General features: G+C 60.5%; 5 protein-coding genes across 8 annotated transcripts in view; 1 reads left to right on the top strand and 4 right to left on the bottom strand.

Annotated features, from left to right (window-relative positions):
- Positions 1 to 1,133, bottom strand: part of CPEB1 (cytoplasmic polyadenylation element binding protein 1) — a gene marked incomplete at both ends in the record, with an annotated part of 37,729 nt that extends 36,596 nt beyond the window's left edge. Inside the window, one exon of the mRNA XM_084267851.1 lies at positions 1,059 to 1,133. Within this exon, the coding sequence (XP_084123977.1) occupies positions 1,059 to 1,133 (75 nt within the window). The remainder of the gene's footprint in view (positions 1 to 1,058) is intronic.
- A 594-nt stretch (positions 1,134 to 1,727) lies between these two features.
- On the bottom strand, positions 1,728 to 12,792 carry AP3B2 (adaptor related protein complex 3 subunit beta 2; the record flags this gene model as incomplete). 3 transcript variants are annotated; one of them, XM_084267952.1, is made up of 28 exons in its annotated part: positions 1,728 to 2,220; positions 2,456 to 2,594; positions 3,126 to 3,149; positions 3,266 to 3,363; positions 3,877 to 3,961; positions 4,037 to 4,268; positions 4,366 to 4,472; positions 4,858 to 4,912; positions 5,005 to 5,170; positions 5,262 to 5,463; positions 5,931 to 6,042; positions 6,254 to 6,372; positions 6,473 to 6,659; positions 6,745 to 6,921; positions 6,996 to 7,105; positions 7,181 to 7,313; positions 7,527 to 7,589; positions 7,753 to 7,824; positions 7,978 to 8,032; positions 8,305 to 8,402; positions 8,618 to 8,794; positions 8,917 to 9,099; positions 9,245 to 9,311; positions 9,428 to 9,588; positions 9,681 to 9,776; positions 9,912 to 9,986; positions 10,248 to 10,323; positions 12,680 to 12,792. In XM_084267952.1, 28 exons carry the CDS (start codon positions 12,790 to 12,792, stop codon positions 2,070 to 2,072), a joined length of 3,333 nt encoding a protein of 1,110 aa, XP_084124078.1. In that variant the 3' UTR covers positions 1,728 to 2,069. The 3 variants fall into 3 exon arrangements, with proteins under 3 accessions (XP_084124078.1, XP_084124076.1, XP_084124077.1); XM_084267950.1 differs by lacking the exon at positions 3,126 to 3,149 and having other exon boundaries at positions 5,005 to 5,176; XM_084267951.1 differs by lacking the exon at positions 3,126 to 3,149.
- A 353-nt stretch (positions 12,793 to 13,145) lies between these two features.
- On the bottom strand, positions 13,146 to 15,163 carry LOC311194888 (uncharacterized protein). Of its 2 annotated transcripts, XM_084268128.1 has the most exons (5): positions 15,098 to 15,163; positions 14,548 to 14,725; positions 14,249 to 14,472; positions 14,040 to 14,081; positions 13,146 to 13,270 (listed from the first exon to the last, which is right to left on the bottom strand). In XM_084268128.1, exons 1-5 carry the CDS (start codon positions 15,125 to 15,127, stop codon positions 13,160 to 13,162), a joined length of 585 nt encoding a protein of 194 aa, XP_084124254.1. In that variant the 5' UTR covers positions 15,128 to 15,163; the 3' UTR covers positions 13,146 to 13,159. The 2 variants fall into 2 exon arrangements, with proteins under 2 accessions (XP_084124254.1, XP_084124253.1); XM_084268127.1 differs by lacking the exon at positions 15,098 to 15,163 and having other exon boundaries at positions 14,548 to 14,892.
- A 764-nt stretch (positions 15,164 to 15,927) lies between these two features.
- On the bottom strand, positions 15,928 to 17,825 carry LOC311194728 (uncharacterized protein; the record flags this gene model as incomplete). Its single annotated transcript, XM_084267927.1, has 7 exons — positions 15,928 to 16,205; positions 16,286 to 16,487; positions 16,737 to 16,754; positions 16,866 to 16,949; positions 17,248 to 17,265; positions 17,419 to 17,486; positions 17,744 to 17,825. The coding sequence occupies 7 exons, from the start codon at positions 17,823 to 17,825 to the stop codon at positions 15,928 to 15,930; spliced, it is 750 nt and encodes a 249-aa protein (XP_084124053.1).
- A 4,000-nt stretch (positions 17,826 to 21,825) lies between these two features.
- NR2E3 (nuclear receptor subfamily 2 group E member 3) lies at positions 21,826 to 25,005 on the top strand (the record flags this gene model as incomplete). The annotated part of the gene is made up of 8 exons (XM_084267970.1): positions 21,826 to 21,883; positions 22,904 to 23,054; positions 23,422 to 23,525; positions 23,616 to 23,870; positions 23,955 to 24,136; positions 24,379 to 24,610; positions 24,689 to 24,794; positions 24,873 to 25,005. 8 exons carry the CDS (start codon positions 21,826 to 21,828, stop codon positions 25,003 to 25,005), a joined length of 1,221 nt encoding a protein of 406 aa, XP_084124096.1.
- Positions 25,006 to 27,800: the final 2,795 nt, after the last annotated feature.

Here is a 27,800-nt window from a genome sequence, read left to right as displayed (position 1 = left end):
CGGAGCCCCTTGTGCCTTGGGGAGGAGGGGTCGCCGCGGGGCCTCGCTCAGGGGCAGGGCCCGGCCTCGGCGTGGCGGGCGGGGGGGGAGGGGGGGGGGGGGGGGGCGCCCTCAGGGTGGGGAGCCCCGGCTCAGGCTCCCTGCTGAGGGAGGAGGGATCCCAGCTCCGCTCCGCTGCCGCGCACCGGGAAAAGGCGCGAAACCGCCTCAGCGCCGCTCCCCCCTTCCCCCCGCTCACCCACCGCCGCCAACGTGTGAAACCACGTGACGGGGCGGCCTTAAAGGGGCCGCCTCTCTCTCCTCCCCCCCGCCTCCCTGAGGCACCGGCAGCACGTGTCCCGCCTCCCCCTCCTCCTCCTCCCTCCGCTTCCCCTCACCGGCGGGAAGGCCATGGGTGAAACTGCAAAGCGAGCAGACCCCCAGAGAAGAAAGAAGCGACGGGAGCAGTCAGTCCTGCCCGCCCCGCCGGCTTTTATGGGCCGCCGGCCCGGCGGGGGTGGGGGGGGAGAGGGGGTGTGTGGGGCGCTCAGGGGAGAGGAGGGGCCGATGCGCATGCGCGTTGCGCCCGCCCGCCGCGTGGCGCACTGCCCCCTCCCCTCCCCAGCCCAATCACTCCTCCTGTATCCCGGCGTGCCCTGCGCGGGGCGTTGGGGCGCGCGGCCGTTCCCGCCCTGAGGCGGTGGCTCGTCGCCTCACGACGTCCGGCGGTGGCTTGATCTTCCCTGGGGCTGCTTTAGCCCGGGCGTCCCTTCACACGCAGGTTGCGGCGCTCGCTGCCCTCTGTGTGAGGGGAACGGGATACCCCAAGGGGTTAAAAGAAGGGGAGCGGGGTGGTGGCAGCGCTGCTGGCCCCCGCTTACAGCCGCAGCTCTACCCACTGCCCCCACCCTGGACGTTGTGGAGATGGGGCTCTTCCCTGTGGGAGAAGTGCTTGGTGCCCAGTGGCTGGCAGTGCTGTGGCTCTGGCTGGCATTTAATCACCGTAAAATAGAAAATAATAAAGGTCATCTTAGCCTGTCTCCTACCCACATGCTGGAGCAAAGCATAGAGCCCCTCACCCTTTTTGTGGCAGCAGAAGGGTTCGGACTCAAGGCGATTCGGGGTTCAGGCCTTCCCGTGCGTCCTTTGCTCATCCTCTCCCTCCAGTGCTGGGCCTGGGTCCCTGCTGGGCTGCAGATTTGGAAGGGGAGAACCAGGGCTCTCTTAAATCCCACCCAACCCTTGCTGGGAGGAGAGAGCTTGATAAAGAGTCAAATTTCCTTCCTTCTTTTTTTTTTTTTTTTTTTTTCCTCACCCCCTACCACCCTCCCCCAAGTTTGGAGATGAAAACCCTCCCAGAGCCAGCACCAGGAATCCCTCCAGTGACACTGCAGAATAGACCCAGCCCTGACGTAGCAGGTATTTCTGCCGTCAAATCACGAGCTTTGAATAAATAGCTGGAAACCTCCCAGGGCTTCTCAGATCCCTGGTCAGGATCGAACAATCCAATGCCTCCACGCCTTCTGCCAAGCCCCAGGGGGGTTTTACCCTGCCCCTGGGTGTCTGTGCTGGGTTTTCTGCAAGTTAGTGGCAGCTAGATCCAAGCAGTGCCACCCCCCGGGGACTTGCGTGTCCCCAGTTGCGTGAGGGATGTGTGGTCCCCTGGGTCTGCCCCAGGGTGGCTGGCAGACCCTGGCAAAGGGGGTTATTTTGTCCACTGTGCACACAGAGCAGAGGAGAGGAAGGGAGCAGGTTCGAGAAGAGCTTTATTGGGAGATCCTGGACATAATAAATAGGGATTACACTGGGAGATGGTGGTGAGGAACCAGGGGCTGGAGGCACGCTGTGCTCCTGTGGGAACTGGAGCTGCCGCCGCTCTGAGCAGAACTTCACCCTGTGTCCCATCTGCCCTGTCCCGCTCCTTCCCCCCAGCGACAAGGCTGGCCCTGGGGGTCACTGCCTGGTGCCCCTCTGGGATCGGGGGGGGGAATAACCCAGCAGAAGTCAGGGCAGGGAGCGTTTTGGTGAGTAGTGTGGAGCAGAGGTGGGGTGGGAGAGGGCAGGGCTTTGGGTGCGGCAGGGCCTGGGTGTCACTGTGCCAGGGACTGGATGATGTCCTTCACCAGCATGGTGCCGATAACCATCTTCTCGCTGTTGACAGTCAGCTGGGCTGCAGCCCCCTCCCGTCGCTCCAGGGTGATGAGCACCAGGCTCCCACTGGTCATCGTCTTGGCCGCAAACCTGCCCACCAGCAAACACAGGGTTTCAGGGCGATCTGTTCCCCTGTCTCCTTCCCGTCCTTCCCAGGACGCTCCGGTGAGGACTGGGGAGGCATCTGCCACCCCCAGCCACGGTCACGGGAGGGTTCACGCAGGCCCCTTGTCCTAAAGGAAGCCCTGAGCGTCCCCACAGTAATTCGTGGGGGACCGGAGAGGTGACAGTGCCTGCCTGGTCATGGTGTGGGAGGTCTGGCTACCTGTACTCGTTGTCAGCACCGCAGGGCACGCGGCCCACGTTGGCAGCCGAGGTCACTTGCTGGACGATGGTGTGGTCACTCCGGCATTTCTCGGACAGTGTCAGCTTCTCCGTGATTTCACTCATGCCCGTCAGCTTCCCTGGAGCAGGCAGCAGAGGCACCTGCCCAACTCCAGCCACGCACCCAGCAGCCATGTCCCTGCTGAGCCCCGTTTTGCCATCCCCAAACCAAGCCTCCCCAGCCGCCAGCTCCCTGCATCCAGGTCCCCCATGACATCCTGAACGGGCTGCCCTGCTTGCTTCTCTCCAGCTTGGCAGAAAGAGATACAGGAAAATCCTTCCCGGGCTTGTCCCCACGTCCCTGGAGACAGGCTCCTCTGGTCACCGGCAGTGATGGGGCTGAGTGCTCCAGGGCACCATGCAGCCACCACTCAGTGCAGACCCTTACCCATGGTGCCAGGGCGCGGATGCTGCTGCTCCAGGAGCAGGGGGATGTTGGGCCAGGGTGTCCCCACCACTCACTGGACATGGTCCTGGGAGTGCCAGGGGAGCAGAAGCCCTTCAGACCATCCAGGGACCCCATGGGGTCACCCCAACCCACAGGCTGTGGGGTGCTTGAGAGGGATGAGAGGGGCAGAGCTAGTCTAGGGGCCTGCCGAGTGGGCACTTACCCTCGCCTGGCCGCATGAGGTGCTCTAAGGCCACGGCAAGGGCGGCAGAAGGGATAAAATGGGGGAGTGAGCATTGGCACTGGGGCATTGGGTGCCCGTGCACCACCCTGTCCCTGTCCCCGTCCCCGTCCCTCACTCACCCTGCTCCTTCTTGAACTCGTTCTCACTCATGAAGATGGGGGCCATGAGCTCCCCCACAGGCGGCTGGATGGAGACGTAGAAGTGGCGTGTGTGGGTGCTATGGAGACAGGCAGGAGGGGGGGGGCACGTGCTCAAAATCTCCCTCCTGTGTCCCGCTTCCCGTCCCTGCCTTGGGCTGGAGGGAAACTGAGGCACGAAAGGCCTCGGGAATAGGGGGAGTCTGTCAGGCTGGATCTGGGGCTGCTCCCACCTCCTTGTCCCCTGCAGAGAGCCTGGTGCCTTTCCTGCTGTTTTCCAACCACCCCATGCCCATCCCAGTGTCCCCGTTTCCCAGCCCCACTGTCCCCTGGGGCACGCCATGCCCTCACCTGCCATCTGTTCCCTGGTGCCCACCTGGCTGTCCCTGATGCTCTGGGGTACCATATGCCCTATCCAGCTGTCACACGTCCCCTCTGGCTCCATGTCCCCTGGAGAAATGTTGGTGCCCATCCCACTTTCCCCATCCCCTGGAGCACTCATGCCCTGCCCTGCTGTCCCATCCCTGGAGCACTCCACGCTACCCCCGTCTCCTGAGACACCCATCCTGTCCTGCCCAGCGCCGGGCGCTCACCACAGCTGGAAGTTGGCCGCCTGGGTGGAGTCGCAGAAGTCGATGCCCATCACCACGCTGGCCGTGTCCCCGGGCGCCAGGCACTCTGAAACCACAGGGCTGCCACCGCATGCCACCAGCCAACCCCTGTCCCCACACCCCACGTGGTGCCGTGCCATACCGATCTCCGGGAACTCCTGGATCCGCATGCCGGCGAGCGGCTTGGGCTCACTGACCCGCAGGCTCTTCACCTCAGCGTCAGTGTTGTTGGAGATCTGGATCTGGACGGCCACCATGTGTGGGTCCCCCGGGAAGGGCCGGCGGCTGAAGCAGTATTCCACTGAGAGCCCCTCACCCGCCATGCGATGCAGCAGCTCATAGGTCCTCACTGCACTGAACGCCGGGCTCAGCAGCTGTGAGGGACCGAGGGACAGGTGTGGGCTGCCAACCTACCCCCCTGGGTGGCAGGAGTCCCAGGAACCCCTCGAGAAGGGCACTGGGAACACTTACAGCAGGTGCCAGGGATGTGTCGGTGAGTGTGAGGCCCTCCAGGTCGGTCACCAGGCTGGTGGAGACAATGCTGCTGGAGGGGATGGGCTGAGGAGGAGTGGGGGTGACTGCAGGGGTGTGGGGAGAGGAAAGGGTTAATGGAGCTCTGATGAGCCCATTGGGATGTTCCCCATGGGAACAGCCTCAGCAGCACAGCCCTGTGGGGACAGCCCTGGTGGCACGCCCACATTGGGACAATCCTACAGGCACAGCCCCATGGGACCTTCCGTCCCCTTGAGCACAGCCCCAACAGGGACAGCCTTGCTGGCACAGCCACCTGTCCCACAACCATCCTCTGGGGACAAGAACCACTCACCCCACCGGTTCTTTGTCTGAGCTCAGCAGCCCCCAAAAGACCTGCAGGACCCTGACCCCACTAAGGTGGGTGCCTGTGCCTCAGTTTCCCCAGCACCTCCATGACAGACATCCTGTGTGCCCTAGGCAGCCACTCACAGTCATCCAGGTCAAGCAAGGAGATCTCCTTGGGGCCGGCCCTGCTGCTGGGGGGCTGCAAGGGGATAGATAGATAGATGGGTGGTGTGAATGGGGGGCCTGGGGGTCCCTGCATTGCCCCCCCCCCCACCCTGGCCCAGCCTTCACCACCTTCCTCCGCTTGGCCTCCATTTCAGAGCCTGAGTCGGAGCCCGAGGAGCTGCTCTCAGAGGCACTGGCCTCCTCTGATGAGGTCTCAGCGTGGCCCTTCCTCCCCTGCTGTGCCTTCTTCTTCTTGGCCTTCTTTGTCGTCTCCTCCTCTTCCTCTTCCTCACTGTGGCTGCGGAGAGAGACTGGCTCAGGGGTCCTGGGGACCAGGACCAGGTGCACCAGGACCCAGGGCACCCTGCCTTCCCAGGCGGTACCTGCCCACGCTCCCCAGGGCTGCTTTCTGGGAGCCTTCCTTCTCCTTCCTCTTTGGCCTCTTCTCCTCCTCCTCCTCCTTGTCCTCTGACTGCTCCCCGCTGCCTTCCTCTTCCTCTTCCTCCTCTTCATCCTCCTCGCTGCTGGAGCTGGAGCTGCCAGAGCTGCTGGAGCTGCTGCTCTCGTCGCTGACAGACTCGGGCTCTGCAGGGGCACGGCTGCTGCGTCCCACTGACTCTCTCCACCCTCCCACTGCATCCCACTGTGCCCCCCTCCACCCGCTGCTGCCTCCCCCCTGCATCCTCCCACTGCTTCCGGCTGCACCCCCGCATCCCTCCACTACATCCCACTGCACCCCTGCATCTTCCCACTGTGTCCGTCCCCCCCCCCCCCCATCCCTGCTTCTCCCTACTGCATCCTGGCATTCCCCTGCCACATCCTTCTGTGTCCCCTGCCATGTCCCCACCAGAATGGGATGTCCCCACTGCAGTGTCCCCTGCCTGATGCCTCACTGTTGATTACAGGACCTCCTTGATGCCCCATCATGGTGGCTTCTGCCACGTGGCTCACGGTGGTGGCACTTGTCCCATGCTCCACCATGATGGCACCTCTCTCATGTCCCTGCCACAGTGACCCCTGCCCAATTCCTTGCTGTGCCACCAGGTCCTCACCACTGTCTGCTGACTCTGTGGGCCCTGACTCTCCCTCTGAGTCGGAGTAGAAAGGTTTCTCCACCTTCTCCTTCCTCTTCTCCCGGCTGGTGCACTTGGTCCACTCAGGAACCTGTTGGCACAGGGTTGATGAAGCGGGGCCATCACCTGTGGGTGGGGGCCCAAACAGCTACCCTTGTCCCCGAGCAGGTGTGTGGGTGCCAGATAGGGGACATAGGGTGGTAATTGAACAGTGCCTGGGCACCTTCTGGGGCAGTTCCTCCAGGTGATACCCCCACCTCAGCCTCCTCATGCACCCCAGCACCCTGAAGTGCTTCACCCACCTCCACGTTCCTCACGGAGGGGTCAGGGGCCTCGTCTGGCCAGTCGGGCAGCTCCTGATAGCCCACTGCCTTAGCATTGAGCAGGTGGGACAGGGAACCCAGCTGGAAATGGTCCCGATCTACAGCAGGACAAAGAGGTGTCAGCAGCTTGGGGACAACCACGCAGCACTGCGGTGACAGCTCAGCCTGTCCCCATTACCTGCAACCAGGGGTGGGTACCTTTGAAGGAGGACTCCAAGATAGGAGCAGGTTTTTGGGCCAGGAAAAGCTTCTTGGCGTACTTGTTGAGGGCCCCGCTCTTCTCAGTGGGCACGATGAGCTGGCGGATGAAGCGAGCCCGGTCGCGGATGTCGTAGTTCTGGTCATACTTGGCCAAGTTGAGGACATACTGGGTCAGCAGCTTGCTCTGCACCAGGGGACACAGTCACAGCCAGCCTCTCCCTCCCCAGTGGGGAAACCGAGGCACGCCGTGGGGGCCGTATTCCTGGTACCTGCTTGGAGTTGGTCAGGTAGAGCTTAGCTGCCAGGTTGATGACCTGTAGCTTGACGATGTCCTCCTCGTTGGTGAAAGACTTGGCCATCTTGCGCAGCACGTCGGGCGCAATCTTGGGCACGTGCTCGCAGTACTCGCCGATGAGCCACAGGATGCTGGCCCGCGCCATCGGCACCTGTAAAATGCCCCTGGGCACGTGGCACCGCTGCCACTCCCCCGTCCTGGGGGCCATGCAATGTCCCAACTCACCTGGATGTTGTCGGTGAGCTTGGCCATGTGTTTGATGATCTCGCTGTGCTGGGCCGGCTGCATCTGCAGCAGCTTTTTGATGACCACCACAGATTCAGCCACCACCAGCTCTGTGGGCAGAGACCTGGTCTCAGTCCTGCCCTGAGAGCAACGAGCCCCTGTTCCACCCCACCGTGTGCACTCACCATCACGGTTGGAGAGGAGCTGGACCAGCCCGTTGAGGCAGGTGTCCCGCACCTTCCCAATGTTGGTGGCACAGCGCCCAATGGCTTGGATGGTGGCTGCCACGAAGTCCTTGTCCATGCTGCGGATGTAGGTCTGCACAGGCATGTTGGGGACACATGACCACTCAGGCATCCCCCCCATGTGGTCATCACACATTCTGGCTCTTTGGAGCCACGCTTGGGGTTGGCATGGCCTCAGCCAACTCCTCCTGGTAGGAGTCTCCTCTGTCCCCTTGATGGTGGTGTTTTGGCACCCAGAGCCATGCCAGCGTGGCACCCTGGTGGCCTCAGTATGGCCATGGCATACCTGGAACTCCCTCAGGATGGTGGAGATGTTGGTCTCGTTGGCCAGGTTGGTGAGGACCTCCAGCTGCAGGAAAGAAGAGAAGGCCAGCATGAAACATTGTACCAGGGCATAGGGTCTCTGTTGTCTTCCTGTCTCCAGGGCATGGTTGACAGCTGCCCCACAGGGAAGAGCTCCATGAAGCCCCAAAGCCACCAGTGGTGAGCTCTGCCAGGTGTTTCCAGCTCACCTTGAGGATCTTGATCTGTGTGGGGTCTGTGGAGCGGATATAGAAGCTCTTCAGATAGGGCTCAAACATCCCCTGCATGCAGAGCCAGTGGTGTTAGTGCTATCCCTGTCCCCCCTCACTGAGGCCACCCACAGGCAGGTGGCCCCAGTGACCCTGCAGACTAGGCCCTCATTCAACTCCAGAGTCAACAGCGCCAACTCCTCCCACACCAAGCTGGAGACTCACCCGCCGTTTGATGGACATGGTGGCCACGTTCTGCAGCACTACATACTGCACCTCACTGTGGGAACAAGGAGAGGACCACCATCAACAGGGCAGGGCTGAGACCCCCACCTGTGAAGACAGGGCAGGACCCACCACCAAGCTGGTGCCACCGTGATGCTTCCACCCCATGTGTGGACTGCCAGAAAGCTCTCTTTTTTGGCAATTTGCCCCAGCCCAACAGCTCTACAGGGCCAGACATTTTGGTGGCTGCTCCCAGGGGCTCTCCATGGGCGCCCACATCAACTGGGGTGGCGGATAGGGGACCACCTCAACCCAGGTGCCACAGACCTGTGACTCCGCAGGAGCCGCACCAGCGCCTTGGCGATGACGCCGACCTCTGCCTTGGGCGCCAGGTGGAAGTAGAGCTGCGCCACAGCCATCACCACCTGTGGGGACACACACGCGCGTCACCTGATGGGCATGGGTACGCTCCAAGGGATGGAGTCCCACCTGGCAGCACCTGGAGGAAGCCTGACTCTGGGGATGCCCATCCCCTCAGGCACCCCAGTGGCTCCTTGGCTGGTGGGGACATCGTGAGCCCAGGCCAATGGACACCACCAGTGGCCTTGGGGGACAGACAGGGATGGAGTAGGGGGCTCACTGCAGCATTGCGGCTCTGCAGCAGGGGCTTGGTGTTGCGCAGGAGCAGGCGGTGGTCAGGGTCCATGACATAGGGCTTGCGCTTGGCCAACGAGGCTGCCTCTGCCTTGGCATCCTTGGTGTCCTCCTCTTCAGAGCCGTAGAAAGCCTTCTCGGCGCTCTCCTCCAGCAAGGACTCCTGCCGGTAGGTGGGATGCCTTGCACACCACCTCCTCAACAGCACCCCCCTTCACCTCACCTCCTTGGGGTCTCCCAGGGCACCCCGAGGCTCCCAGGGCACCCCATGGCTCCCATACTCACATTCTGGTTGGGGCTGAGGAACTGAGTGCGTGCATAGCGGGTCAGCATGTTGATGATGACCACCTGCCCCCACTCCTCCACATCGATGAGCAGGTTGCAGAGCTTGCGGTAGTTCTTGTGGATGAGGTCGATGCGCTCTGGGCAGACCTCCTCGAATGCCATCACCACGCTGCCGGCCACCAGCTGTGGAGGAAAAGCCTGGCGTGACTCACCAGTGTGGTGGCATCTTCACTGTGGTGCTGGCTTGATGTGGCATCCCCATGCTGGGTCAGCAGGAATGGTGATGTCCCCAGATTTAAAGGCAGGGTGGACACGGCACCCAGCTCACCGTGGTCTTGTCCGCCAGCAGCTTCTCAATCACTTCGATGAGCTGGTCCTTCTGGTCCGAGTCAAGGCTGCGAGGGAAGAGCAGGGCAGCACCAAACTCCCCCCCCATCCCTCCAGCAGCCATGAACCCCAGCTCTGGGCTCTTACTGGCACCCCCAAAATTTAGCAGCTGACCCCTCGTTACCTGTACAGCTTGGGGATGGCGTGGGCGGCCGTCTTGCGCACGTACGGGGACATGTCCGAGGCGGCCTCCTTGATGGCCAACATCATGATGGGCACAATGATGGGCACACGGATGCTGGAGAGGACCCGCAAGGCACTGGCACGGATCAGCTGATTGGGGTCCTGTGGGGATATGCAGGGTGGGCTGCAGCATTGCAGTGTGTGGGGGGGTCATCATTCCCCTGACCCCTCCCCAGGTCCCCAAACCATCTCACCTTGAGTCCTCGCTGGAAGGTGGAGATGGAGAGTAGGGCCAGATCCTGCTGCTCCTCTGCATAGCGCACCAGGTAGACATACACCAGCTTCTTCACCTGTGAGGTAAAGGTGGTAAGGCCACCTCAGAGCTCCTCAAAACCCAGCCCACCCCGCAAGCCCTCCTGCAGAGGTGGCACCAGACCCTGGAGATACCCCTGGGTGCTGCCAGGGCAACACTAGACCTTCCTCACCTCAATGTTCTTGCAGGCAACATTTTTCACCACCGCTGGGAACAGGTCAGAGGCGTTTTTTCCCCGGGCGATCATCTAAGGTATAAAGGAGCAGCATGATGCATGTCGGCTGCCATGACACAGCACAGCACGGCATGGCATGGCACGGGACAGCACAGCATGGCATGGCATGGCAGAGCACTGCATGGCGTGGCACAGCATGGCATAGCATGGCATGGCACGGCACAGCATGGCATGGCACGCCACGGCACACAACGCCACGCTACAGCACAGCACATCACAACACACCGCACCACGGCACAGCATGGCTCGCTTGGCACTGTCAGCAACACCCACCGCCACGATCCTCTTCATGGCCTCCAGCTTGAGCGAATCCTTGTTGCTGTCGAGCATCTCCTTGAGGTCATCATGCCTGCATCATGCCAGGGAGGGCAGAAATCATGCCATTTGCTGTTTTTAGTCTAAAAATGACTTTTGGGGTTTGGTTTTGTTGTTGCTGTTGCTCCCAGCCTGGCATCACACTGGGAACCTGACCCCCCACCCTGCAATATTTATGGGGCCAGGAGTTGGGTTTCAGCCAGGTGAAAGAGGAGCTGGAGGGACCTCTGCGGTGCTGGCACCCACCTCTGTCCTCATCCCAGGCACTGAGATGAGGACCCCATCCCAGCCTGGCTGCAGTTGTCACTGTGGGATGTCCCCACATCACTTCCCATGGAACGGACACTCTGTCCAGCTGGGGTGGGTGCACCTTGTCTCGTCCAGGGCATGGTGGTATGGGTGCACCCCGACACTGACCCCTTCCCTAGTCCCCTCCCTAGGCTGGGACAATGCCACCACTGTCCCCTTTTATAAGGCTGCTTGTCACCACTGTCCCTTCTAATGGACGTCCATCCTGCCCATCCCCACTGAGCCAGAGGGGCTCTGCAAGGCTGCCTCCACCCACAGCAGTTGGGGGTGGCACCCATGGGACAGTGCCTGGTCAGAGCCACCATCACCAGAGGGTCCCGGGGGGCTCCCTGGGGGAGTCTTACCGCGACGGTGGCCCGGTGCTGGTGGCCACCACGGGCTCAGGGCCGGCAAGTGGCCGCAGCTCATCGGCTCGCAGGGCGCTGTAGCAGGCAGGTTGTCTGGCCTCAGTGGCCAGCACTGGGCTCGTCACCTCCTCCGCTGTGTCACAGCCCACCGGTGGCTTTGGCTGCCCGGTCGGGCCTGACGGCAGCTGCCGCAGCAGCTTCTGCACGGGTGGCAGGGAAAGCATGGCTTCGGCCGGGGCTGGTGGCCCTGGGGACCGCGGCAGGGCTGTGGCCCCGCTCCTCCTCCTGGTACCACCAGCTGAAACCTGATGCTGCTGCTGGGGTTGGGTTGCAGCCAGGATCCTGATGCTCTTCCTGGTGGATGAGGCCACCCCAGGGTGTCATGTGCCAAGTGACACCCATCCTGCACCTGGAGCCTGGGGACATTGCATGGAGCTCCTACACAGGTACTTTAAGTGGCTCAGTCCTGGCCAGGGTCCCCACGTCATGATGGGACCCCCACCTGGGTGGTGGGTTGGCACAATGGGATACCTGTGGGTGTCTCAGCTGGGTGGTGGGATGGAACGAGGGGACACCTCTGTCTGTCCAACCTGGGAGGTGGGGTTGCACAATGGGACACATGCGTGTGTATCACCTGGGTGGTGGGATGGCATTTCTCTTGCCCCATCGGCCAGATGTGGTGACATTGCCAAGGGGTCAGAGATGGGGGGACCAGGTCAAACTGGGGGACACTGCCAGAGCAGGGGACAGTGCCAGGGGGTCAGGGAAGGGGGGACATTATTAGGTGGCAATGGGTGAGGTCGCTGCCAGGCTGAGAGACACAGGTGGGGGGGGAAGGACCGTGATGCTGCCAGACAGGGGTACACTGCTGGGGCATCAGAGATGGGGGACACTGTCAGGGTGGGGAACACTGCCAGGGGGCCGGGGAGAGGGGAACACTGCCAGTCTGGGGGTGTGAGGCCCACATCCAGGCTGGGAGACACTGCTGGTGGATCAGGGCTGGGGGGATGCTCCCAGACTGGTGGACATTATCAGGGAGTGAGGACTAGGGGGCCACTGCCACCGTGGGGGACACTGCTGGGGGTTGTCTCAGAGATGGGGGACACATCCAGACTGAGGGACACTGACAGGGCTTGGGGGACACAGGGATCCCTATGTTGTCACAGCTTCAGAAACCACCCACCCCCCCCCCCACCCCCCCCCTTCTCCTGCATCCCTGTCTCCTCCCCTGGCAGCCTGTCCCACAGAAGCGACATTTCCCAGTCCCCACGTTGTCCCACCCCAGCCCCCCGGGGACCTCAGTGAGGGGTGCTGTCACCTGGGGACCCTCATGAGACCCACAGGACCCAGCAGAGCCTGTGTGTGGGACACACCCGACATCGTGTCCAGGGTACCCCCGGCCTAGGGCTGGGGGGCTGCAGTGGGTGTCCCCTGGGATTCCCCCCCCCCCCCCCCCCAACATCAGCTTCAAAACCCCACGGTTTTCCCCCAAAACCTTCCCCTCTTTTGGGACCTGCACTGACAGCGTCATGAACGTGTCCCCATTCCCATCCTCACCCCCATCCACATCCCCACCCTCACCCCCGTCTGCATCCCCACCCCGGGCACTGTGGCCAGCCCCCGTTCGGGTACCACATCCCCGGCGGGGATGGTGCCCGAGGCCTGCAGCGGCGGCCATCTGGCCAGCCCGTGGTCCCCTCTCCCACCTCCCCTCCCCCCGCAAGGCGTCCCCACCTCTTATAGTCGGAGGAGAAGATGCCACCGCTGGCGGGGTCGTGGCCGTACTCGGGCTCCCCCAGGCTGGAAGAGCCCCCCTTCTCCTCCCCGTAGGCCGGGCTGGCCGCCATGGCGGCGGGATGCGGTCGGGATGCAGCCGGTTGGGATGCTGGGACTGATGTCAGCGTCATGCGGGGGAGAGGGGGCGGGGGGAGGGGAAAGGGACTCTGACACCGCCCTGAGGCTCCCCAGGCTCCTAGGGATGCTCGGTTTCAGGGAAGGGAAGGTGATGTGACCCCTCCCGAAATTTGGGGGTTGGAAAGGGCCTTTGCAACTCCAAAAAGGGGTCCCCAGTGCTGCACCCCTGCACGGGTTTGGATGCCCATCAGCGTTAAATAGGTGTCAGCCGGGCTAGTCGTGGCGTTGGGGGTGGGATGGTGCATCTCACGGAGCTCACACATCACACACCGTCACACGCCGTGATGCCATGGTACATCTTTATTGTGCGGTGCCTTGGGGTGCACCGGGCGGTGCTGGGGCTTCTCCGAGTGCCAGCAGAGGGATTGAACTCGGGGTCGCACCACCACCTCTCGCATTTTGGCTGCTCTCCTGCAACAGTGGGAAAGGGGGGTGCATGGGTTCTCGATCCCCTGCCCAGCCCGGTGCAGATAGGTCCCCACCAGTGCTGCCCTTTTGGGTACCCTACAAACCCCTCTTGGACCCTGCACCCTCCCTGACACCACCCCTCCTGAGACCCCCTCGCTCCTGGGAACCCCTCCCTCCCAGGAACCCCTCCATCCTCCCAGGGACTCCAGCCCCTGAGGAAACCCCTCCTTCCAGGGGACCCACTCCCTCCGGGGGACCTATTCCTTCTGGGGACCCCTCCATCCTTACAGGAACCCCAGCCCCCTGGGAAACCCCTTCATACAAGGGATCCGTCTGTCCTCCCATGAAGTCCAGCCCCCTGAGAAACCCCGCCCTCCTGGGGACCCTGCAGCTTCCCTGGGATCCTGGTCGCCCTTGGATCTCAGACCTCCTTAGCAACCCTGCAGCTATCCTGGAGACCCCAGTCATGTCTGGGGACTCTAGCCCTCCTGGAGACCTCGCAGCCTTCCTGAGGACACCGAATCCCTCCCAAAGACCCTAAACATCCTGAAAATACCAGTCTTTGAGGCATCCACATCCCTCCCAGGGATGCTGCCCCTCCCTGACCCCACAGTCCTCCCAGGGGAACCCACTCCTCTTCAGGCACCATAGCCTACTGGTGACACAACCCTCCTTTGAGTTCCCATGGGGTTCCCAGCCCTCACTGGCACCACACAGTCCTCCTGGGAACCCCACAGCCCTCCTGAGAAGGGATGACACCAGGGATACTCACATCCTCACCGGTGCAGTTGCGCTCTTCACATGGGTATGTCACCTGCAAGAGAAAACAGTCCACATGCTGCCCCACTGCTGTCTCCCCTGCTGTCCCACCACTCACGGGTCAGCCTCAGTGGGGATCTGCTCTGCATGCAAAGGCAGGGCTGGCCATGGGTGGGTGCAGGAGCTGTTCCACCCCACCCATGACACCCAGCCCCTGTTCACCATTTCTGTGTAGCGGTCTGACAAGCCCAGGAGGTGGAGGGCGAAGTGGATGCAGTTGTTGTTCAATAGGTCGTACTTGGTTTCCCAGTTCATCGCCTCCCGGACCTTACGTAGGAATTCAGAGTGGTTGATCCCACCTATTTTCCGTAAGATCTTGAATCCATTTCTCTGCCTTTTCATGGCTTTGTAGCCTTCCTTGCTGATCCTGGCGATATCATCGATCTCTGGAAAATGAGGTCATGTTTTGGCTACCACCACCCCACCTCCTGAACAGGAGCGGGGGGCAGGGGGGCACTTACTCTGTAAGTGTATGACCTCTCCTTCCCCGCAGTAGGTGGCTGCGTGCAGGTAGATGCCCTTTGTGACAGTTTTCTTTTCGATGGGGACAAGCAGAAGGTCCCCAGGCTGCAAATCATCCTCTGACACCTTCGTGAAGTACTTACGCCACAGCAGCAGAAACTTGACCAACTCAGAGACCTTCAGCCAAACACACCAGGGAGGGTGAGGAAGCAGCAGAACTAGCCCCATTGCTGCTCACATCCTGACCCCCCCTCTGCCCCCGCCCACTTCCAGCAAAGGTCTCACTGATCTCCTACTTCCAACGCTGCTGGACACCAGCAATGGGGGTCCTACCACCACTCTTGTCCCACCCTACCTGTGATGACTCCGGCCAGGCACGAGGGCTTGGCTCAGGCACAACTCACCCCTCCTTCCTGGATTCTTCAAGCTGGGGGTTGGGGGAAGCTCGGGACAACCCTCTACCCCCTTCATCACAGCTCTTCCTGTCCCAGTGCGATGGCGGCATGAAGAGCTGCCTGCAATGGAGTGCGGGGAGGGGACCATCCTTACCCCCTTGCTGGAGCTTGACATACTTTTCATCTGGGACTGTGACGGAGCCAGCTGCTTGTGTCTCCACCGAGGGCTGTGGGAAATATAGATGGGATGGGTGGGGCCAAACACATCCTTCCTGTGTTCAGAGGGTGGAGAAATAGCAGAAGCCCCTGGAAATCCCCAAATGTGTTTTGAGTTTTTTGCCTCTTCTTAAAGCTGGTGTTAATCAGTAACTTTGTTAATGACAAATGAGCTGGGATTTCCTGGAAACACTGGAATCAAGAACTGAAGGATATCACCAAAAGCACACGGGTTAGATCTCCAACCTGCCTCCAAGACACATTCCTCCATCCTGAGCTGCCTGGTCCTTCTCTTTTCCTCCCTGGAGCCAAGGGCAGCTAAAATGTCTGCTACGGTGGACATGAAGCCTCCAAGAAACTACCCCCCCAGAGTTCTCCTCAAGCCAGAGCTCCCAGCTCAAAACGAAATGCTGGCAAGGGAAGAGGTTCTTTATTTGTCTAAAGAAACTGTGGGAAGCAAAAACAGCATCTGTGCCCTTTGGGTGGGGGTGGGCAGAAAATTGTGTGTGAGCAGCAGCTTCTGGGAAAGGAGTTTCTGGGGAAAGGAAAGTGAAAGGGAACTCGGCATAACGGGAAGGGGCTTGTCTTAAGTTCTCTGTGTGACTCGTTACTGGCACGCAAGAGGGATCACAAAGCAGCTGGCGTGACACCTGCATCACATCCCTCCTCGGGAAGGATGCTGTGGCCCCGTGTGTCCCTGGGCACATCACCACCTCTGTCACTGCAGCGCTGGGTACACCTGGGAGAGAAGACAGGCTGCGGTGATGCTCAGCTGGAGACGGTGTCAGGGTCCCCCAGGGTGGTGGCACCCACCGTGGCGGTGGCAAGCTGGCCCATGCCCAGCAGGGCGAGCGCGAAGTGGACGCAGTTGCAGGTGACGGCGTCGTACTCTACTGCCTGGTCCATGGCTGCCCGGATCCGCTGCCGCAGGGCGGCTGCATCCAGCCCTCCCCTCTTCCGCAGCACCGTGGCCGGACCCCGCGTCCGCAGGAGGTGGCTCTTGCTGTGCTTGGCCACGATGCCCAGTGGGGACATCCCCGAGCTGCCTATGGGGCGCAGGGGATGCTCTACCCCATTTGCCTTCTACAGGGATGTCTCTGCACTGTCACCACCTCCTGAGACTCACCTTCCAGGTGGATGATCTCCCCATCACCACAGTAGATGCCAGCATGGGCACCCCACCAGCCGGGGCCCCCCGAGAGCAGCGGGAAGAGGAAGAGGTCCCCAGGCTGGGGCTCGGCCACCCCATTGGGCACTGTGTCGAAGTGCTGGCCCAGTAGCCCCTCGCAGAGGAAGAACGCCGCTGTGCTCACCACCCCAGCCGCTGTCTGGGGACGCATCCATGTTTGTTTGGGGGCCACCAGAGCCACAGCGATGCCAGTAGCATCACAATCCCACTGGCTCATCTCCATCCCCGGTGGCTCGGTCCTAGCATGGTTCCCCATGGATGGGGACACCCTCCAAGAAGGGAGCCATCTCCTCTGAGCACCCATGGGTGCTGAGGAAAAGGCAGGGCATGCTGGATTTGGTCCTGTTGAGCCAGGGTGAGAAGGGTATTGTGGGGCACTGGCACTTACCTGCCGGGAGCTGCTCACCTGGAGGGACAAACAGCTGCCATCAGCACCGGTGGCACTGGACCCTGCCCAGACCACTGCCATGCCCCTGCCCGAGCCCCTGGCTGGGGTCCCCATGCCAACACCCCAAACCTGTCGCACCCAGGAGCCCAGCCAGTGCCGGGGCTGGAGAAAGAACCTGTCCAGGGCTTGCAGGGTCTGTGCCAGGTTGCTCACCTGTGGGGAGAGGGGACAGAGCAACATGGGACCCAGGCTGGCACCCACCCTGAGAGCACCCACCCTGAGAGCATCCACCCCTGACAGTGCCCACCCTGGCAGCACCCATTCCTGCTGCAGTCCCGCCTCTGGCACCCATCCCTGACCCACAGCAGCCCCCCAGGTACACTGTCACCCCAGAACTCCCAGACTTGGCAGCAGGCAGGTCCCAGCCATGGGGTCTGTGGGCACTGGGTGCCATGACGGAGGGGTGGAACCACCTTGGTGTGGGTGCCCTCCCCACTGGCTCCTCCGTTACCTGGTTGAGGAGGTTCATCTGTAAGGAGAAAGCATGATGTCCAGAGAGCTGGGGACATGGGAACATGGGAGGTCCCCACCTTGGGGACCTCTCTGTCCTTGCCAAAACCCAACCCATAGCCTCCGGTACCATGCCAGCCCCATCCCTCATGCTTTGCCCAGGTGCCCTTACCTTGGGGACTACTCCAAGGTCCCCTTGCTCCACCACGGTGCCCCAAGCAGCTGCTGCTCCAACTGTCTCTGTGGTGGCAGGACCTCAATCTGTCCGTTGAGGCACTGTAGTGGTGTGGCTCTTGGCACCCACATGTGGCTCTTGGCACCCACACATGGCTGGTGCCCAGGGAATGTGCCCGGACCACACCAACCGGCCCCACGGGCACTGAGCCAGTCCCACCTGGGGCCTGCCCAAGGGGGACAAATCCAAGCCAGTGCGAGGTTTTATCACCAAACCCCTTGGGTGACCCAAAAGGATTCATGAAATGACCCCGTGGCCACACTGTACTGGTACCCGGTGGCCACCAGGCTGGTGCCAAAACACCTCTCGGTGCCAAAGTGCCTCTTGCCCTGACGGTGGCCCATGTGACAGCCACCGGCCTGTCCCCAGCCCCGTGTCCCCCCCTTGGGGTCAGTTCCAGAGCCACATTAAACTTTAATCCTTGTGCTGGGAAGTCAGCAAAGCACTTGGCAGGTCTTGGGGAGGGTGATGTGGGAGCTGTCACCCTCTGTCATCAGGCGACCTCCACGGCATCATATATCACGGAGCCTCCAATAAACAAGAGCTAATTACAGCTGAAACCGGAGCCTGACCTGGGCACGGCTCAGTGCCGGGCGGCCACGTTAACTCTTCCCAGCCAGCTCTGGTCCCACAGCCCTCTTGTACCTTCCCACATCTTCCTGATGTACCCTCTGGTTCTCAACACCCCCCCTTCTCATCCCTAGCGTCCACCCCAAGTCTCCACTTATCACCTCCTGGTCCTCCCTAGCTGCTCCTGGGCTTCATCACTATCTCCTCATCTTCATCATCCCTCTGGCCCGTCTTTGTTACCACTGTCCCCTCCTGCTCCCCACCATCCCTTCCCAGTCCCTGTTCTTCCCTTCTGATTCCCGTCGTCCCCTCCATGTCCCCATCATCCCAGCCCAGTCCTCTCTATCCCCTCATGATCCCCATCAACCCCCATAACATCCCACTGACCCCTCCTGATCCCCCATCTTGGTCCCCATATGGTCCCTACTGTCCTGTCCTGGTCCCCATCCATCCCCTCCTGGTCCCTGCCATCACCTCCTGCTCTCCATCATCCATCATTGTTCTCTGGTCACATCCAAGTTACCGTTGTCCCCTCCAGACCCCCATCATCCTTGCTGAGTCCCCATCACTCCCTACTAATTCTTCTTGTCCTCTCCAGGGCCCCACCATCTCCTCCTGGTCTCCTCCTTGTCAGCACCATCTCCTTTAAGTCTCTGTCATCTCCTCTTGCTTCCAAATCTTTCAGCCCTGGTCTCCACCATCTCCCCCTCATCTCCATCACCTTCTCTTGATCCTCGTTTTCCCCTCCTGGTCCTCGTTATCTCCCCTTCATCCACACTGGCTCATCCTGATCTTCACCCATCATCCACTTCTGGTCTGCAACATCTCTCCTCAATCCCCACTGTCCCTTGATTCCCATCAGCTCCTCCTGGTGCCCACCATCCCTCTTTGGTCCCCATCATCTTCTCCTGTTCCACATCATCTCCCCTTGATCCTCATTGTTTCCTCCTGGTCCCCATTATCCCCTTCTTATCCCCACCATCCCCTCCCGTCCCCTACCACCCCATGCTGGCACCTGCATCACCCAGTGTCCCCAACTGAGATGTCCCTTGGCCAGGGCACATCTGCTGGCTCCTGATGGCTGGTGGGATTAGGGCAGCTGGAGCCTTGGGGCTGCCCCCAACCACAGGCTTCGAGCTGGTCAGCAGCATCTTTGGGTAATTAGTAAATTAGTAATTAAATGCTCTCTGCCTGCTGGGGGGGGGGGGCGGGGGGAAGGGGGGCAGATATCCAGGTTTTAGGCTGGGTAATCCCATGGCATCTGCCCCAGCGTCTGTCACCGAACCGAGTCACGACCCCACCGCAGGCTTTAACGTTTGCTCCTTCACCCCCCCACCCCGCAGCCCTTCGGTGGTGGCATCGGGCCTGCTCAGGGCTCTTCTTGATCCGGGACAGGTCTATCCCCCTCCCCACCCTCCCACCCTGGGGTGCTTGGGGCGGGTGCTCATGGTGTGCTCAGCTTTGGAGGGAGACAGGGTGCTGCTCTGAGGGGACCCCACCTGGGCAGGGTGGAACGGAGAAACGGGGTGGGAAACCATATTTCTGTGATGATTGCCTTTCCTGGGCATGCCGATGATTGGCCAGCGGCAGATGGCTGGGCCGGCTAATCCCCCTCCCAAATCCCGGCTCCAGAGCTGGCTTTTACCCGACGGCGAGGAGGGGATGGGCAAATTAGCCGACTCAGCGTGTATCGCCATGCTGGCCGCTCCCCGGCGCCCACCGGCACTGGGCACACAGGTCCCTACGTCACCCACGGGTAGGCCGGCACCCCGGGGTGCAGCTGCTCCCTGTCCCTCCCCCAATCCCCTGGTTCAGTCATGTTTCAGCCATGGATGAAGCTCTCCTGGAGGGCCTGGAGGCACCTAAGCTGCCAGCAAGGGACGGGCAGGGCGAGGTGACAGCTTGCTCCTGCCGCATTAGCCCAGCGTCATAATTCTGCCGAGGGAGGAGGGCGGCCGCTGCCGCAGATGGCGGCTGTCAGAGATCTGGGTCAGGGCTGGCAGGATGGGGAGCGGCGTGGTGGGACGGGGCACCCCAGTGGGGTGAAGGGGGGTCCTGGGGGTGGGAGGGTGCTGCAGGAGAGGATGGAGCTGTGCTGCAGGCAGGGTGATGGCACGATGGAGCAATGGTGCAGGCAGGGGAACATGGAGCAATGGTGCAGGCAGGGCGGTGATGCAGGCAGGGGGACATGGAGCTGTGCGGTGGGCAGGGTGATGGAGCAATGCGGGGCTCATGGAGTGCGGGCAGAGTGGTGGTGCAGGCAGGGGAACATGGAGCAATGGTGCAGGCAGGGCGGTGGTGCAGGCAGGGGGACATGGAGCTGTGCGGTGGGCAGGGTGATGGAGCAATGCGGGGCTCATGGAGCGCGGGCAGAGCGGTGGTGCAGGCAGGAGGGAGTGATGTGCAGGCAGGGATGGAGGATGCTGCGGGCAGGGTGATGGAGGATGCTGCAGGAAGGGAAGGATGGAGCAATGTGCAGGCAGGGTGGTGGAGCGGTGCTGGGGCCGTGGGGATGGCGGCACGCCGCGGGCGGCAGGGCTGAAGCCGCGTGGCAGAGGATGATGGCATCGTGCAGCAGGCAGGGTGGTGGCAGGGGGGTGAAGTCCAGCTCCGCTGCTGGCACTGCCGCCAGCCTGACGCACCGACCTGCTGTCAGTGCCCTGCGACACCTCCGTTGACGCTGTGGGCAGCAGTGACATCCCCAGGGCCGCAGGCTGAGGCCCCTCCAGGCTAGATGTGGGGGCCTGGGGACACCCCCAGAAGGGACGTGGGGACTGGGGACCCCGGTTGCAGCCAGCCTGTCCAGCCCCTGGCCCAGGCAGGGTGACGGCAGCCGCCCGCCAGCGCCCTGAGCTGGGCAGGGGGGGTTTAGCGGCTAAAGCCCTCAAATCCCAAATTGTGCTGCCCTGTCACCGCGAGGGTTTAGCGGCGGTTGCGTAACCCCGGGGGCCACCTGGCCCCCACCCGCTGCAGTGTCAGCAGCCCCCGGGGGCTCCCTGTCCCCCTGGGAGGGGAAACTGAGGTACAGGGGTGGGGTGGACTCTTTGCTGACCACCAGGGATAAGCTGCTTTGCTGGGGGTGGGGGGTGGGGGGGGGTGGGGTGGGCGGGCACCAAATATCGCCCCTCCCTTCACCATCAGGGCTGGTAATTAATTACTTGGGGGCAGGGAAATTACCCCCCTTAATTACCACTTTTCGTTATTCTCTTCTAACCGCCTTAGCAAAGGGCTTATGTGCTTATAGGACCCCGTGGGTCCCAAGCCGGTGGACGGGGGGGGGGGGGGCGCGACAGAGGGGGGGATATGGGGGGTCCCTACCCTGAGCCCCATCTCCCACCCCCTGCTGCAATCTCAGTCTCCCAATGCTGGGGTGATTGATGGGGATGAGGGGGGGGTGCTAACATGCAACAGTGGGGTGACACCCCCACGGCAGCCTGTGGTGGCCCGCAGGTGGCTTGGGTGTCGCGGGGTTTAGGGTTACAGGGCTGGGGCTCAGCACCTTTTTAATTCTTCATCGCGTGGCTGATTGATCCCCCCCCCCCCCCCCCCGCCCTCCCCTCCCCGCCCCGCGCAGACACTAAAGATTAAGAGGGTGACAAAGAGGCGGCTGCTTACACAGCGCCTGCCGATAAGCTGCCTTGAAGAGAGCAAGGCAAGAGCCCCGCTGCCGGCAGAGCTGCCGGAGCACCCACCGCCTCGCCAGACCCCTGGGACACCCACGGCGGTGGATCCCGAGGGAGGGCAGAGGGAGAGGTCGGGAAGGGCAGGTACAGGATGGCTGCGTCGCCGGCGGGGTCGGTGGTGAGCGCCGGGCTGGATGATAGCCCCACGGGTAAGAGGTGCTGCTCTGGTTGAGTGGGTGCGACACGGTGGGACCACGGTCGTTGGTGGGGGCTTTCTCCAGGATGGTTTGGTCCCCACTGTGAGCTTTCCTCAAGGTTCTTGGTGGGGAGGGGAGTGCGTCCCCATCATGGCCCATCTACAAGATTCCTGGGGTCCCCCCGTTGTAGGTTTTCTCCCAGCAGCCCAGGGTCCCCACTGCGGGCCTTCTTCTGGACACCTTGTGTCCTTATTGCAGCCCTTCTCCAAGATACCTGGGAGTTCCTATTGTGATCTTTCTCCATGGATGGCTGGGGTCCCTATCACGGGCCATCTTCAAGAAATCCAGTGTCCCCATCATGGTTCTTCTCTGAGATGTTTGGGGTTCCCATCATGGTCCTTCTGCAAGATACCCATGGTCCCCATCACATGAATCTTTTCAAGGATGTCTGGGACCCCATCATGGTCCTTCTCTGAGCTGGCTGAGGTCCTCAGCTATCATCCTTCTCCAAGATGCTGAGGGCCCCTGTTGTGGCTCTTCTCTGGGCTGGGATACCCGCAGTCCCCAGTCCTCTCTGTGAGCCTTATCGTGGTCCTGCTTCAGGGTCCCCAGCTATGCCCTTCTGCAGGATGCCTGCAGTTCCCAGCCACAACCCTATTCTGGATGCCAATGGTTCCTGGACCATCTCTGAGGCGCCTGCTGTGATCCTTCTCTGGGATGCCTGGCATCGCCTCACAGGGACGCCTGGTGTTCCCCATCCCGAGGGATAACATTTCACCCTCTTTAAAAAGTCCCATGAAAGCTTGACCTACAGCACCCCAGGGACTGGGGCTTGGGGACATGCTGAATCCCTGGAGTCCCAGACGTGTCCCCATCCACATCCCTGGGCTGGACTGGTGGAGGTGGAAGCCACCACATGGCAAGGATGCTGGGGTTGGGGGCTGGGGGAGGAGCAGCGAGGACTTGGTGGGAAGGATGAGGCATGTTGGGGTGTCCCAAGTAACCCTGAGTGTGGTGGCTTTACCCCCACAGGGCTGAGCCCAGCCCCCGGCAAGGCGCTGAGCCCCGTGCTGCTGTGCAAGGTGTGCGGGGACACCAGCAGCGGGAAGCACTACGGCATCTACGCCTGCAACGGCTGCAGCGGGTTCTTCAAGCGCAGCGTCCGCAGGAAGCTCATCTACAGGTGGGGACAGGGTTGGGAGAGGGCGGGACAGGGACCCAGGGATGGACAACATCCAGTGGGGTAGGGGACTTGGGGAGGTGATCCAGGGCACCCACTGGGGTGGGATACCCATCAAGGCAGGGTATTGACTGGGACAGTACACCCATGGGAGAGTTAGGGCACCCACGGGGGACAGGGCATCTGGTGGGGCCAGGTGCCTGTGGGGCTGCAGCACCCATTGGGTGGAGGACACCCATTGTGGGGGTTGGAGAATGGGACAAGACACCTGAGAGGGACAAAGCCCCCCCCCGCCCTGGGACATGTCCCGCATGGAAGCAGGACACCTCTGAGGGACAGGGGATGCAGCTGGGGCCACCTCTCCCCACAGGTGCCAGGCAGGGACGGGGCTGTGCCCGGTGGACAAGGCGCACCGGAACCAGTGCCAGGCCTGTCGGCTGAAGAAGTGCCTGCAAGCTGGCATGAACAAAGATGGTGAGATGGGCAGGGTAGACACACGGTGATGGTTGGGGGGGGGGGGCACACAGCCGGGTGGCCAGCGTTGACGTCACCTTGTCCCTGCAGCCGTGCAGAATGAGCGCCAGCCTCGCAGCACAGCCCAGGTCCGGCTGGACAGCATCGAGCTGGACACTGAGCTGCCCCCCGAGCACGTGGCCACCACCCGCGAGGTTCCCCCAAACCCCTGCCCAGCTCCTCGCGGTCCCGGTGCCACTGTTGCTGTCACCCCGGGTCCCCGAGCGGCCACTCCGCCCACCAACCATCGGTTCATGGCAAGCCTGATGACAGCCGAGACCTGCGCCAAGCTAGAGCCTGAGGACGGTGGGTGCCCGCTAGTGGGGTGGGGATGGGTGGAGGTTGTCTCCACGGTGAAGTGGCTGCCAGTGTCCCCTTCTATCCCTGCAGCTGATGAGACGGTGGATGTGACAGGCGGTGAGCCAGAGCGAGCTGCTGGCGAGTACCAGGTGGCACCGTACCCAGCGGCCAGCCCTGAGAACGTCTACGAGACCTCAGCGCGTCTCCTCTTCATGGCAGTGAAATGGGCCAAAAACCTGCCTGTCTTCTCCAACCTCCCCTTCCGTGACCAGGTGGGGCTGGGGACCCCCATGGGGAACTGGGGACCTCCCTATTGGGACAACGGGGACCCCCAAAAAATGTAGGCAACTGGTGGGATGGGGATGGCTGAAGCATCCCCGCAACATTCACTGCAGGGTCTTGGGGTTCCCCACCCAGAAGATGCTCTTCAACCCAACCAACCGTGGTAGCTCCAGGTGCTGGAGGCTTTGGGGGTGATGAGGGTTTTTGGGGCTCTCCCCCCACCTCACCCCAGGTGATCCTGCTGGAGGAAGCATGGAGTGAGCTGTTCCTGCTCTGTGCCATCCAATGGTCCATGCCCCTGGAGAGCTGCCCACTTCTGGCCGTGCCCGAGCCAGCCCCTGGCAAGCTGCTGCCAGCTGCCCTGGATGTGCGGGCGCTGCAGGAGACCCTCGGTCGCTTCAAGGCATTGGCTGTCGACCCCACCGAATTTGCCTGCATGAAGGCAGTGGTGCTCTTCAAACCAGGTGAGGGGACCCACTGGCACCCACTGCTGCCTGTCCCCTTGTCCACACCCCACCTTAACTGTCCCCTTGTCTCTGCAGAGACCCGTGGCCTGAAGGACCCTGAACAGGTGGAGAACCTGCAGGACCAGTCACAGGTGATGCTGGGCCAGCACAACCGTTCCCACTACCCAGGGCAACCCGTCAGGTACCGCCATCCCCACGTCCCCACGGGTGACACCAGTGGTGGGGACACCCGCTCATCATCACCCATCCATCCTCCTAGGTTTGGAAAGCTGCTGCTGCTCCTCCCAGCGCTGCGCTTCATCTCCTCCGAGCGTGTGGAGCTGCTCTTCTTCCGCCGGACCATCGGCAATACCCCCATGGAGAAGCTGCTGTGTGACATGTTCAAGAACTGACCTCCCTCTATCCTGATGTCACCTGGCTCATCACCCTGCCAGCCCCTCCTGCCCCAGGTCTCCTCACCACAGGATGTGAAGGTGGCCGTGGTCCCATCTCCAGGGTGGTGGCTTGAATCCCAGGATGCTGCTGGCAGCTGGGGACACAGGACCAGCTTCACTGGGTACAGCCGGTGGCAGGTGGACATCCCCAAGCAGGAGCCAGACGCAGCAGGACAACCTCACTGGGGTGGGTGCCACTGTCCTGAACCCTGGAGGAGCCCACAAAGCCAGGCAAGGTGCCCATGGTGTGGCACCAGCACCCATGAGGACGCAGGGTGGGTCCTGGCCAGGGGGGACACCAGCTTGGGGTGTGACACCAGCCCAGAGGGGACATCGGCCATGGGGTGAGGTTGGTACTAGACCTGCAGTGACATTGGTTGGGGACAAAGCCAGGCCAGGAGTGACATCAGCCCTGGGGTGATGCTGCTGATCGTGGGGGGGTGACACCACCTTGGGGCCGGGTGTCCCCCCTCCATCCGCAATCACTGCCCCTCACTCACAGTGCACTCCCCCCTTCTTCCCCCACCTTGATGAAACTCTGTGGTTCCAGGGGGACATATGGTGATGGACCCTTGTCCCCATGTCCCTGTGGGGGAGCCTCCTGCTCATCCTCCCCCCCATTTTATACAGCAAATAAAGAGGGCTCACGCCGCTGACTCAGGGTGCCCATCCTCAGGGTGGGGGGGGGATGGAGGGGTGGGGGTGGCAGCTGGGGGGGGGGGATATGCACACCAGCTGATTTTGAATGATCTGAATAAATAGCAAATTAATTACCTGGTTATAATATGAATAGAAATAATATGAGCAGAAATTAATTGCAAAAGAATTATCTGCATAGAAATAAATTTAAAATGAGGGGTAGGGAAATAATCTGAAAGAATTTGGATATAAATTTAAAATAATCTGAATAGAAATAATCTGAAATAATCCAGAGATATTGAAACCCAAAATTCTCTGAAGAGAAATCATCTGGATACAAAGAAATTAAAAGATATCTGAATAGAGAGAATCTGGATACAAGTAATTTTTCAAATATCTGAATAAAAATAACCTGAAATAATCTGGATATAAATAAATTGAAAAATAATTTATCCAAATAGAAATAATCTGGATACAAAGAAATGGAAAATTATCGGAATGTAACTAAAAACCAGAATGTAACTAGAAACCAGATGAGATTCAACAAAAACAAGTGTAGAGTCTGACACCTGGAAGGAATAACCGCTGGAATCAGCACAGGCTGGGGGTGACCTGCTGGAGAGGAGCTCTGGGGAGAAGGACCTGGGGGTGCTGGTAGATGACAGGGTGGCTATGAGCCAGCAGTGTGCCCTGGGGCTGAGAGACACAATGGGATCCTGGGGGGCATCAGGAGGAGTGTGGCCAGCAGGTCACAGGAGGGGATCCTCCCCATCTGCTCTGCCCTGGTCAGGCCCCACCTGGAGTGTTGTGTCCAGTGCTGGGATCCCTGGGATAAAAAGGACAGGGATCTCCTGGAGAGAGTCCAAGAGGCTACAGAGATGATGAAGGGCCTGGAGCATCTCCCCTGTGTGGAAAGGCTGAGTGAGCTGGGGCTGTTCAGCCTGGAGAGGACAAGACTAAGGGGGGACCTTATTAATGTTTATCAATATCTTAAGTATGGGATGCAGGGGGAACTGGCCAGCCCCTTTTCAGTGTCTGTGGGGACAGGACAAGGGGCAATGGCTGCAAGTTGGAGCACAGGAAGTTCCACACCAACATGGGGAAGAACTTTTCCCCAGTGAGGGTGAGGGAGCCCTGGGACAGGCTGCCCAGGGGGTGTGGAGTCTCCATCTCTGGAGATATTCCAGCCCCGTCTGGACACCGACCTGTGCAGTATGAGCTGGGGAGCTGCTCTGGCAGGGGGGTGGACCCGATGAGCTCTGGAGGTCCCTTCCATTCCCTGTGATTCTGTGATTCTGTGATCCTATGATTCTAAACTAAATAGAAATTTAGTCTGATTAGAAGTAATTCTGGATAGGAACACTGGATCTAATCTGGACTTGAATTAAATGAAAAGAACCCCTCTTCAGTAATCTGAATTATCAAATAATTTATCAAAAATTATTGAAAAATAAATGGGAAAGGAATCATCTGGTTAGAAATAAAGCAAATCTAGAGAAGATGAAAATAAATAATCCCAATTAAATAAGTGTAATGGAAATGAGGTTAAGGGAAATATTAATAGATGAATTAAAAGCTAATGAATATTTAAAAAATTAACAATCTGAAGAGAATTGAAGGCAAATCACGTAAACAGAGAGAAAATGAAATAATTTGGATGCAAATAACCTGAAAATTAACGATATGAATAGAAATGATCTGAGATTACCTGAATACAAATAAATTGGAACATCCCCCCAATCTGAATATAACTGAAATAGGAGTAATCTGATTAGATATAATCTGTAGGGAAAGAAACTGCACAGAAATAATTTGAAGAAACAGAAAATCATCCGAATCAAAGACCAAGAAGTGGAAGGACGGGCTCAGTCTCCCTGCTGCCCCCCTCCCCAGCATCCCTCACAGCACCCAGTGCTCCTCATTACAGCTCTTTAATTAGCACCACACTCTATACCCACCATGCTCTGAAGGGAAAAATTCCCCAAACCCCTCAAAATTTGGGGGTTGATGAGTGGGCAGAGCACTCCGTTCCACCCCAAAATCCTTCACCTTTCTATTTTCCCACCTTTCTTTCTGGTTTTGGTGGGTTTTTTTCCCCAGCTCACACACATCCT

Source organism: Gallinula chloropus, assembly GCF_964237585.1.
Source record: "Gallinula chloropus genome assembly, chromosome: 9".
In the NCBI taxonomy this organism is placed as follows: Eukaryota; Metazoa; Chordata; class Aves; order Gruiformes; family Rallidae; genus Gallinula; species Gallinula chloropus.
Note: the sequence above shows the minus strand (reverse complement) of the source record. Positions and strands in the feature narration are given on the sequence as shown.